Source organism: Budorcas taxicolor, chromosome 2, assembly GCF_023091745.1.
Source record: "Budorcas taxicolor isolate Tak-1 chromosome 2, Takin1.1, whole genome shotgun sequence".
NCBI lineage: Eukaryota > Metazoa > Chordata > Mammalia > Artiodactyla > Bovidae > Budorcas > Budorcas taxicolor.
The window spans coordinates 78,309,808-78,322,729 of record NC_068911.1 but is presented as its reverse complement, the minus strand read 5'-3'; the positions used below and the strand labels follow the sequence as shown (position 1 = coordinate 78,322,729).

At 35.2% G+C, this 12,922-nt stretch overlaps 1 protein-coding gene across 1 annotated transcript in view; it reads right to left on the bottom strand.

The window, feature by feature from the left end:
- The window catches only part of KCNH7 (potassium voltage-gated channel subfamily H member 7), a 512,879-nt gene that overhangs the window by 125,573 nt on the left and 374,384 nt on the right, over positions 1-12,922 (bottom strand). Inside the window, exons 4-5 of the mRNA XM_052662434.1 lie at positions 11,290-11,718; positions 6,005-6,025 (exon numbers count right to left, since the gene is read on the bottom strand). Coding sequence (XP_052518394.1) covers positions 6,005-6,025; positions 11,290-11,718 — 450 coding nt within the window. The remainder of the gene's footprint in view (positions 1-6,004; positions 6,026-11,289; positions 11,719-12,922) is intronic.

Here is a 12,922-nt window from a genome sequence, read left to right as displayed (position 1 = left end):
AGATTTGCCACAATGCCTCCATAATGTCTTTTCTTTATGGTAGTATTGTTGATTCACAATATTAGATTAGCTTCAGGTATACAACATAGTGATACAATATTTTTATAAATGATATTCCATGCTTCACAATAATCACTTTATTCCCCTTTGCTGTACAATATATTCTTGCTCATTTATTTCATACAGAGTAGTTTGTATCTCTTAGTTTCATACCCCCATGTCAGCCCCCATCCTTCCTTCTCCCTACGGGTAGCCACTAGTTTGTTTTAATGTCTGTGTTCTACAAATGTTTTGATTGCCATTTCTTCTTCTGATCCATCTTCTGGTTCTTATTGCTTATGAAAGTGAATAGTCTGCAAGGTCTTTCTTAAGTATTGGAGGATATATATATGTCCTTAGGAGTAGTAGGATGTCTTTCTCTTGTGCAATGCATTATTACTGTACATTATCCCATAGGGAATCATTTTGATACTCTACTGAAAAGCAAGGGCCAATTCATTTGTGAGGATATTGCACTTTCTCAATTTCTCCCCAGCTGATTTTGGCATTATTTATAATTTAATTTTGATTATTCACTATTTAAAAATGTATATATAAATAAGTCCCATCTGTCACTATTTATTCCAATAGTGGTTTTAACTTTTTTATCCCTTCACACTCCTGCTCTATCATTTTACCCAGTACTTATATGGAATGTTTTATAATGCCTTTAATGTTATTAAAACAAAATATTTTTTCATATTTCATATTATATCTTCTAGGGTAGCTATATTTGAACATTCAAATATTGATAGAAATATTTTATTATAAGCTGCTTTCCTTTTACTCCTCCTGTATAATTAAGAAATTATGTTGGCCTTTTAAAAATAGGTTATTCATCTCTGAATATCATTTTAGGATAGTCAAGTGAGCATAACAGGAAGTTGAAACAAGAGGACCTTAGTCTGATAGGGCTAAGAAACCACTGGCCAATACACATCACACTAAGATTTGGCCTCAGAATATTACAAGTTCATTGCAATCTGTATTTCATATTCTCTTACTTTCTAACAGAAAACATTTCTAAACTGTTAATCTATTCTGTTTTTAATGCTAGGTTTCCTTTTAAATTTATACATTTAAAGACTTCAGCAGAACTTAAAATATATTACTTAAAATAATTCACACATGTTTAGATTCAAAATCTATTTCATCTTGTATAACAAAGATCATTATGCTCTTCTCCACTCTTTTTGAAGCAGGTGTTTATATGCAGCAGTCTGTTAAGTGTCGGCAATGAGTATCAGGGTCAGTTTAAGTTTCTCTGAAATCTGTCTAAATTCTAATGAAAATAACTTCTTACATTTTAATTAAGGAAGGTATTAGTAATATCCTCATTTTTTTCCCAATTGTAAGCCTAAGCATACACAATAGGAGGCCAAAAGGGAATAAGAATCAAGCACCAGAAATTAGAATGCAGGGCTTCCTACCTCCTAGGTCTATATTAAGAGAGGCCTTGGTTGAGGATTTAAAGGTGAAAGGAAGCCTCCCTGAGAGTGATCATAAACAGATGGCATTTAAAATGCTAATGAAAGAAAGGAGAATAACCTGTAAAACAAAGTAAATGAATTTAAAGAAAATAGGTGCGCAGAAATAAAGGGAAATAGTAGATGTAATGGGGATTCAAGGGTGGCTCATGGTAAAGAATCTGCCTGCCAGTGAGGGAGACCCAGGAGATACCGGTTGGATCTCTGGGTCAGGAAGATTCCCTGGACAAGGAAATGGTAACCCATTCCAGTATTCTTGCCTGGGAAATCTCATGGAAAGAGGAGCCTCGAGGGGTATAGCACATGGGGCTGCAAAGAGTCAGACACCACTGAGTGACCGAATATGCACACACTAGATTCAACAGAAAATAATAAAGCTCAAAAGTATTTAGGAGGACTTGACAATTTTTAGAGAAACATTTGCAAAATGGATGAACAGACAATTTTCTAATATTCTAGTAGGATATGGAAAATAGGAGATCATGAAGACTAAACTCACCTAGAGTCAGACATCCTGGAGTGTGAAGTCGAGTGGTCCTTAGGAAGCATCACTACAAACAAAGCTAGTGGAGGTGATGGAATTCCAGCTCAGCTATTTCAAATCCTAAAAGATGATGCTGTTAAAATGCTTCACTCTATACGCCAGAAAATTTGGAAAACTCGGCAGTGGCCGCAGGACTGGAAAATGTCAGTTTTCATTCCAATCCCAAAGAAGGGCAATGCTAAAGAATGTTCAAACTACTGCACAATTGCCCTCATCTCACAAACTAGCAAGGTAATGCTCAAAATCCTTCAAGCCAGGCTTCAAGAGTACATGAATCAAGAACTCCAAATGTACGAGCTGGACTTAGAAAAGGCAGAGGAACCTGAGGTAAAATTGCCAACATCTATTGGATCATAGAAAAAGACTAAACTAACAGCTGGATCAAGATCATATATATCACAAGTGGCTGATTACATATAAAATAAGCCAGGTTCCAGCTACAAAGAAGTATCCTGCATTTAAAGATCAAGCTACAGGCTAAAGCAACATCTGGGAAGAATTTTAGATTAAAGGTATTTAAAATTTTTATGATGAGGTTATTTGAATTTATCATGAGTTAAAAGATGCTAATGGAGAGGGAAATGACAACTCACTCCACTGTTCTTGCCTGGAGAAACCACAGACAGAGGAGCCTGGTGGGCTGCAGCCCATGGGGTTGACTGAATTAAACAACCCCACTAAGCAACTAGCACGCATATGTACACAAGATGCTAAAGGAGAATATATTGTCCTCAAGATGCTGCTGGATTTCTGATAAACTTTTTAAAAAATAATGCTATTAAAAAAAAAAAGAAGATTATTGCTCTTGAGAGCCAAAGGGAACAGAAAAGGAAACCAAAAAGATTAAGAGTGTTTTCAAATCATCTTTATACAGTATTTCTTACAGCATGAGTTTATTTGGCTAAAGTTTAATAAAACCTAAATTGCTGAAGTGGCTTAACATTAAAGAAAATGCGAATGTAGTGTTTAGTAATCGGGTTTTGTAAATGACCACTGTCAATAAGCATAAGATAACCAGTTTGACGTTAAAAATATATCAGAATTGTTCACCAAATTATTTGTAATCAATATCCATATTGTTTGGTTCTGTGCATGACATACACTTTACAGAAGAAAACTGTCACAACTGAAAATCAATTTGCAAATTCTTGTAAGATCACAAACACTTGGTAACAGCCAACGTAGCATATGAGATAAAAGTTATATTAGATCGGTTGATTTCCTTTGTGTATCTGATAGCTTTTGTGATTAGAGGGGAGGGGGAAGGACTCATATGCCAGATTCATAGATGACTTAGAAACTGAACATACCATTGTCAGTGGAGTATAGAATTACTTGGGATAATGAAGAGGTGGAAGCTATAGAGAGCTTTTTAAAATGACTTTTAAAATGACTTTTAAATGACTTTTTAAAATGACTTACTAAGTGGTGTAAGTGGGGTTAAGTTTTATGGTGACTTCGGAAGTAGAATAAACAGAATAACCACTAGAATTGAGTTCATCTTTCGTATATTAGAAAAATTGTTTAAATATATGATGTACACATTCACACATACATGTAAGCAGCATGTGCAATTTATTCGAATTAGCTTTTTCACTCTTTGATAATGGGTTATACTTTTGCACACTCTGAAGTCTTACTTCAAAGTCAGAGTGTTAAGGGAATTTATTAAAGGAAAATAAAACTGATCCTAAAGAAAAGATTTGAATACCAATTTGCTGTTTTTACACTGTGATGTTACATAAAGAATAGAAGTAACCAGCTAGTATCTCAGTCCACTCAGGACAGATGAAGGGAAAACAATTACATTTCAGCAAGACGGATTTAAATTAGCTTTTGTATAGGCAGGAAAAATAGATTTTCCAAGAAAGTTAAAGAATAGGATCCTCTAGAGATAAAGATGCTTCTACAACCTGTGCAAGATATTTCACCAATATTCTTGCCTAAGGGGAATAAACTAGATGATCCTGAAGGCCTTCCAAGCACATTTCTAAATCATTTATTTTAGTTTGTTAAAGAAATTATTTTTGGTTAAGTCAATATAGAAAAAAACTATAATTATGTATTTGCATACAAAGATGTATGGAATTTTTTTATTTTTTAAAATTTTCATTTAAATACGGTTTAGTAACAAGGCCTAAAAATTTCTAAAAGGCACCCTTTTTATGCATTGTCCTGTGGCTAATTAGCATATTAATTACTCTGTGAAAATCTCAAAGAGCCAGGCACTTAAATATTTTTAAATAGTTTTCAAAATCAGAGCCTGAACAAATAATAAAGACACTGGAGGGCACATTTACATTAAATTTTTATTAAATTGCTCATGTTTTATCTTTTAACTTTATAAATATTAATATGTGAAAACTTCCTAGAGTGAGTTAGAGTTTCCCCATTCCAAATTCTGACTTTTATGATTTGTTTTTATTCAAACAGTGATGCTATTAAGAAATAGAGGACTGAAGGAATGGGTTAGAGATTAAACGGCTTAATCTATAAGGAAAAAATGAATTAATGTAGCTTGAATGACATGAAAACTATATGAACCACTAGTCTGAAAATTAGTAAGCTCAATTTCCTGTTTACTGAGGAAAATTATATTTGTTTCTTACTGCATTTAAAGATCACTAGAAAATTAATGTCTAATAATTTATTGTTAATTGCGAAATGCTAAAGCCAGTCAAGTTTCACACAGGCCAGTTGTCATGAGCTGTCTGTACTCTGTTTTTTTGAGGTTACGTTCTGAATTACATCAACTCAAATCACTACCTACAGCTGACACTAATTTGCTCCCTTTTAGAAATCTCAGTGGAAAGGCCAAGGATAAAATAATCACATATACGAAATTCCATCCTGTAATTGGAGGTCACCTGCACAGACCCTTTTTGAAATACTTAGAAAATAAAGTTAGGATGGACAGAAGCTGCCATGATTTCTCTTATTTTCAAATCACCTGGGATGCTGATGAGCAAACATCTTTAGTTTCTAGTGCTCTTAATTCATAATCATCACCAGCTCTGAATTAGTTAGGGAAGCATTTGAGCAATCAATATACAAAACTTCACAGTGATCAGAGTAAAGGGACACACGGAAGAGGCCAAAACAGTGAACTCTAAGTAACGATGGTCACTGATGGAGACGTGTCCATGCAACACACATGCGCAGATGAGCAGTCGTCACCATACGGACGCCCACGGCAGCATGCATAGCGTACGCTACAGGACTAAGTCCCACAAGTTTTCAACTGGATGAGAATAATACGATTTTCATACTTTGTGGTTTTTGTATCTAGTAAAATAGAGTAAAAAACTGAAGTGAATTTTCTATTTTTAGTCAGATCCAGGTTTATTCACAGGTATTGCCCAGTTAAACCTACATTAGCTTTAGGTCATGCTAGTGATTTCAGACTTATATAGGACACAATTAAAAATGATTGAAATGTTATATAGAAAAATAGGAAATGACCGTCATGCATATACAGTTTACTGCTACAGTAAGCTTAAAACCATACCCCCTGCCATCCAGGAACGTGAAACTAGTGTTAAGGAAACAAAAGAGGAACAAGTGAAGTGATGCTGTCATGTAGCACTTTGTTTATTTTATTTAATCTGGTACTCAAAAAAGATTTTTTTTGGCTAAAATATATTTAGCTTAATATTTGCTTCTTTCCAAATTATTCAAACATTTAGTGAGTCTTCATTGTCAACCTAGGCTTATACTCTTTGCAGGAAAAAAGAGTTCTTAATCATTTTGGTGACACAGTTGAGAAAGTAACAACATCTCCACCAAAATCAAGCCATGATGTCTCCACCAGGCAGCTGGACTCACTAAGGGCAGCATGATGTTGCATTGAACAGGGCATACAGCAGGCAAGTTAACATGCCGAGTAAGGGGGCAATTTAAGCATCAGATGATGAAACTTGAGTTCATACATTACCTTTAATATTGCGACCATTGTCTGTTTTGAGCACGTAGGGAAAAAAAAGAGAGAAATATGAAGACTACAATTATGTTATATGCACTGAATAACCTCTGTAACAACAATCAGAGAAAATAGGATGCAATGATTGAAAATGTATCTTTGAAGTTAACATTCTGTATTCTTCAACCAAGTAAGATGCATATGCTAAAAATAATATCTGCCATCATAAGCATCTGTGTTCAAATATGTGAAACATTAATCTCACTTAATTTCAATGGATTTCAAGATCCAGATATTATAATTATGACTATTTGGAGAAAGCCATATCTATATGCCTAGAATTGGGATAAAAACTTTCAACATTGTCAGAAGTCAATTTCAGTGTAGGTTCAGCCACCACGTACAAAGAACTACACAGCATTTTGTATGTTAAGTAATGTTTTTCATTATAAACTAAACTAGTGTGTTAATAAAAAATGGTGCTAAAACAATGGTTTAATAAACCAACTTGAATTATTAATCACAATTTTATGAACAATCCATCTCACAAATGCTCTTCAATGTATATTCTGAAAATACGAAGCAGCACTCTAAGAGCCATTCTTAGGCAAAAATAATTATAAGAAATCAGTGGAAGATTCTACTGTTTAAAGGTAACGTGAGATTTAAAAATGTATGCTGTCCACAATACACTTAGTGTAATACCTAGATTTTTTAGGAAATTTGTTTATAATAGGTTTGTCTTCAAATTTCAAAATGGAGTGTTTTCAGATTTATTTTGAGATTAGCAATCTGACACTGTTACATATTGCTACTAACAAAAATATTCATTACTAGTTTTGAAACAAAGAAGCTTAATATTAATGACATCATGTTAGAAACTTTCAAATATAACCAAGATTTGAAAAATATGTTGCCAACACATATGCTAATGCTATTCATATTTAAAATCATAATTATGATTTATTATTTAAAATATATTTGAGATATATCATAATTGTTTCAAATTCAACAATTCAAGCAATTTCAATAGTGTGGTATGCTGAATTGCTGTCATAGACATTATCTCACACACAGATGCACAAATAAAATAGTGACCTTATATGTCAATGCTCTGCCCTCTTTGAGGGACTATAAGAAGCAAATAGGGCTAATGGAAGAGACTTTGATTACAAGGAATTAATTATCTCCATCAGAAGCTGGGCTCAACAATCATTAGGAAAGTAATAACTGCTTGTGAGCAAGTAGTTAAACATTATAACTCCATCCATCAACCTGGAAATTACATGTAAAGAACTGTAAGTTCCAAAGACAACTGCCCCAAAGTGATACTATGCAGTTAATGCTGCACTGACATTCTGAAACAAAGCATGTGGTCTTTGCGCTGGTGCTTGTTATTCCTCCATGACAGTATAAGTACAAAAATTAGAGTAAGCATTTAGAGTCTTGTAGCAGTTTGACAGAATAATTTTACATCTGTTCAGTTTAATAATACAAGAATTGGAGCTTATATTTTTATGTCTATTTTTTAAAATTTCATTTTCCATATAGCACATTATTACTGTATTTACAAATATATTGGTTGGTATGTGGTAGATAGGAAAACAAAAACAAAACTTCTGGTCCTTCACCACAAATGGTTTGAGAACTATGGTTCTAAGGTATTTGGTAATTTAGATTAGGTGAAAAGATAATGTAAAATAATATGCACTGATATATTTGCAAATTATTTCAAGTTCTATAAAATAACCTATATAGGAGGGAATTTTCTTCTTGAGTGAAGAGACAACAATTGAAACCATTAAATAATTATATAGTCATAAAATTAAAATCAAGTTTTGAAAGCTTTCCATCTTCCCTATCAATGCCTCAGTTTCTAAAGCATATTAAATTACGTAGCTTTAGGAACTATAGTTTCTTCTATACTAAAGAGAGGTTTTGTATCTAAAATTGCTCTAATGGTGAAGTACAAAATACCTTCTGAATTATCAATTGGTAGTCAGAAGCCGACTTTAGCATCTGTAAAAAAATGATACAGTTTCTGAAAACAACATAGCTTGGGTAGGAGAAGAAAATTGAGGATGATCTCAATTGTCCCTCCTGTCCATAAATAGAACCTGAACTGAGAAACCCAAAATACTAACACATCCTTTTCCCATAATTGCATCAGTAAGTGTGTGCTAAATGAAGACTACATAAAATTGAAAACAATAAAGTTAAATCATGAAATCCGATCTAACTTAGTACTGCTGTCAAAACACAGGTTAAGTCTGTACCATGCACTGAATATGCATCATTTAATATTGTTTCTGAATGTTATTGCACTGTAACTCAGGTTCTAGGCAATAAGGCCAGTCTCTGAAAAGTCAGTATGTTTGCTAAAGAAGACTACACTAAGTGGGACTGACTAAAATATATGCTGGCCATTTGAATTACTATATTGGATTTACTGCTATTCAGCTATAGGATCTATTGCTTAAAGACTAAATTTCAGAAGTTTCTTTTAGTCAGGAGATAGTGAGCATGATGTGACTAGATGGTACAGAGTTTTAGACAATGATCGGGTTTGAAAGTTGTTCTTGACTTTATTTTCCTTTTTCCTTTTGACATTCTTTGGGCGACAGAATAAAATCAATGTGCTAATTGCTCTTGTACCATATCAAATCCATCTTACAGAAAACTGTTCTTTTTATTTCTGTGATACTGATTTATCTCTCTTTGAGCTTTTTCTTGTTAATTCATTTTCTTTCACCTCTTCTGTCTTCTCTACTTCACTGCACTCTTTAAATAGAGATCCCTCACATGATTCAATCCTATGATTTTTGCTTAAATTGCAGAGTACTAATGAATAGATAACTCATTATTGCCTGATGTGTATGCTTCTGTAACAAAATTCATGAGCACGATGCTCTTAAAGTCACATCAATGCTTATTGAGTTCTTGCCGCAAAATAGGTGACTGCTTGAAACCAAAGCCATGGAGACAACCATGCTAGAAGTTCAGTCCTAGAGAAGGTCTCAACAACATCATCATCTGTGTGTATATCTAATAGCATCGAAAGACATAAAATGTGGAATAAATGTAGAATAATAAGAAATAATAATAAGAAACGCTATCATATATGTAAACACTGTTTTATACACTTTTAGGTATGAAACCATTTGATTCTGGTTTGGAAAGGAGAAACGGGTCCTTATGGCTATGAGTAGCAGTGTGAGGAGGGACAAAGTGCACGTTGAGTATTCCCAGCAGAACAAAGCGATGAAGGAAGAAAATGCACGAGATATTTTTGGGAAAAGGTGATTATTTTTGTGCAGGTTTAGAATTGAGTATATAGAAGGGGAGGAGATCTTGCCGGGGCTAGAAATGAAGCTTGAAAAAACTATGGACAGCTGGATAAGTGTCTAGTACCCTACACTAAGGAGCCCCATGATCAGATTTATGTTTTAAAAAGAAAACCAGCAGCAGCATGGATGATGACAGGTGGTCACAGGAATAAATACCACAGAGAGGACAGTGGGCCTCTCCAGAACCCAAATCTGTAGAAAGTGAGACTGATATATCCATGCAATGGGTACTGTGGAGCCCTATACCAAGGTCAGAGGTGTGGAGCCCTGTACCAAAGTCAGAGGTTAAAAATCTCTGGAACTGACCAAGGAACTGTTGCCATGAGTCTCTGGATCGAAACCAGCCAGTTCCCTGACTCCAAGTTAGGTAAAGTACCTATCCTATTATCCGCCTTTTTTCATCTTGGCCAATCACCTAATGCCACCATTGCAGTAGAAACTTTATCTGCCTTGAGACTACAAAAATTGGCTGCCCAGCTGTGAAAGGGTTTGCCTTTCCCTTGAGCCAGCCACTGTTCTAACAGTGTCTTCCACTCTAATACAGTTTATTCTCCTCTCATTTTGCCTCCTGTCTGGAAATTTTTTCCAACACATGCACAGACCATGACAGGTACCCTGAACCTTGGCCCTCCCTGGAGAAGTTTCAGTGAGTCAACATTTCCTTGCAGTAAGGTTTCGTGAAGCATGCATCAAAGAAGAACTACATTGAATGGATGGATTGTGGATTCTGGCGACCAGTCTTGGGTTTGAAAGGGCTCCCCTGGTGGCTCAAATGGTGAAGAATGAGCCTGCAATGCAGGAGAACTGGGTTCGATCCTTGGGTCGGGAAGATCTCCTAGAGAAGGGAATGGCTACCCACTCCAGTATTCTTGCTTGAAGAATTCCATGGACAGAAGAGGCTGACAGGCTACAGTCCATGGGGCTGCAAAGAGTCAGGCATGACTGAGAGACTAACTCTTTCTGGTACTTCATAACCTAGGACCGGATATTTATGTAACATATCTAAGCCTTGTATGCTAAGTCACTTCAGTTGTGTTCAACTCTTTGCAACCCCTTGGACTGTAGCCCATCAGGCTCCTCTGTCCATGAGATTCTCCAAGTAAGAATACTGGAGTGAATTGCCATGCCCTCCTCCAGGGAAGCTTCCTAACATCCTGATGCAGGGATTGAACCCTAGTCTGTTTTGTCTCCTGCATTGGCTGGCAGATTCTTGAGCCACCAGGAATGCCTCTAAGTCTTAGTTTCCTCATCCATTAAATCCTGGACTTAATAATAGATTTTAATTCATAAGGTTATTATAAGAATTAAATGAGTTAATGTTAATGTGTGCATCTCACACATGTAAATACTCAACAAATGTTATCATTATCATGTTAATGATGAGTTGTTTTTTTTGTCCTGAAGAGGGCAGAGAGAAATAATGAATTTTGACTTTGCATTTCATGTTGCTTTTGGTTGAGCCCCTTCCCCCTTCCTATCTCCTCCCTACCCCCAATTAGCGTATAGCTTTCTTATCACTCAGTATATCATATTTCATACACCTTTTCTTTTCAGAAAGAGCTGGTCAGTAAAATAGTCCTATGATCGCGCACCAGTGATCTTTTTGACCAGTTCTTGACTATTTACTAAATGCAGCACAATGTATTATGTTTGAGATGATAGTGTTATCACCTAAACAGATCTTATGTTAAGCATTAGTTATTTAACACTCCATAAAGTAAGTAGATAATAGTTATCATTCTACCTCAGATAAAAATGCCAGAAAAAAAAAAAAGTCACTAGGATTCAAGGAGGAAATCAGTAACAATTCTGTAGAACTGGTATTTTTAATAGATTCTACTCACATTTCTTTTTCACAATATAAGGATTAATGTTGCAATTAAACACAATACAGAAATTACGTTTCCTTACCCCTTAATATAAGTTTCCGTATTAAAAAAATTACTAACATACCTTCACTGGCGTGTCGGTCTCTAAATATGTTCTTGGGATGGACACTGAATCCTTCTATATCATGAACCGAGGAAGCCCTCCGTATACTACAAAGGCTTTCCTTTGATCTGGAATGAGTCAGCTGGGAACTTGACTGCAGCATGTCAGGGTAGAGTCGGTCCCATTGCCTTTTAGGAGAGGAATGGTCAAGAGGTCCAGAGATATTCACCAAGGGGGAACACTTGCTGGGCTGTATCAAGGCTTTTGTGTCATCTGCTTCCGAGGGGCTGCAGCTTTCTTTTGTTGGAGACTTCAAGTGCTTCATGGCTACGGAGTCGTCGCTGTGTTTAGATGATTCAATCACTACCACATCAGGATCTTCCTGTGGTAAGGACTGCTTTCTGTAAGTGAGAACTCTCAGACCAGGGAATTTGAACCCAAAAAGTTTCCCTACAAATGGAGATAGGAAAGAGCATTATTACAGGACAAAGGATATATATCCCTTCAAACAAACAAATAAACATTGCTGACACATATTTAACTAGCATGTAAAAAGTTATTAACAAATGCTTAAGTCATTTAGAGTTGGAATGTGGTTTATGGTAGAAAACGTCTCTGGGACTGATATAAATTATCATATAAGCTGTAAGAAAATAGTGAAATGATTTTACCATGTTTCTGATGGTTAGATATACTCCACTGATACAAAAGCATTATTTGGATGATTTTTTGTTTTAATAAATTACAAAATATGTTCACTATACATCCGTTTTCTTAAAGGGAAACAGAATTAGAGTACAGTTTAGAAAGAAAAAGAAGGGATGGGATACTATGTGTAAAAGGGCCAGACACAGGAAAGATTAGAGTGCATGTGTGTGGGAGGTCTATGGAGGGGAGGATGCCACAGTATTGGAAGTGGAGGAAAGGGAATGAGGCTGGAGTAAGGAGTTGGCCCGACATATTCTAAAAGATTTATATTGGATGATATTGTTAGTCTAGCGTTGACGTGAAAAAGTGGAGTTAACTGTGTGTGAAACGGTCCTCATTCTGCTTGGAATTCCTGAAAAACATTGGGTTTCAGAGTGGGTTGTAAACATAAGAATTTCTTTGCCTTGATTAGTTTTTGTACCAATATCTAAGAATATGGCATGGAATGTTATATGTATCTCAGAATGGCTGATGCTTAGAAGGGCAACTAAATAAAAACATTAAAATATTAAACATTAAAATATTAGCTAATAAACACATAAACTTATTGGTAGTAAAATCCAACCCCTATTTTTTCAGTCAATGGCATCATAGTCCATCTAGTTGTATAAGCCTGAGATGAGTGCTACTCCAGTAGTTACTATTCCGTCTTACTCCATCCTTCATATCCAATTAATCTGCTGTGTTCATTTTACCTCCTGAATATCTTTTTAATGTTTTCACTTCTCTTTATCTCCATTGCTCTCACTCTGTGGAGATAATCAAGGTTCACCGGATTTCTTACAATAAGATACATATCATTTTCCATATTTGCATTATATTGTCTATCCTTTAAAAATTATATATTAAAAAAAAAAACTTTTGACCACATAGACTGTTGCTTAACCTTTTACTGCTCCCAGTAAGTTCTTGCTTTGGGCATGAAGATAATACTAACTCTACTATC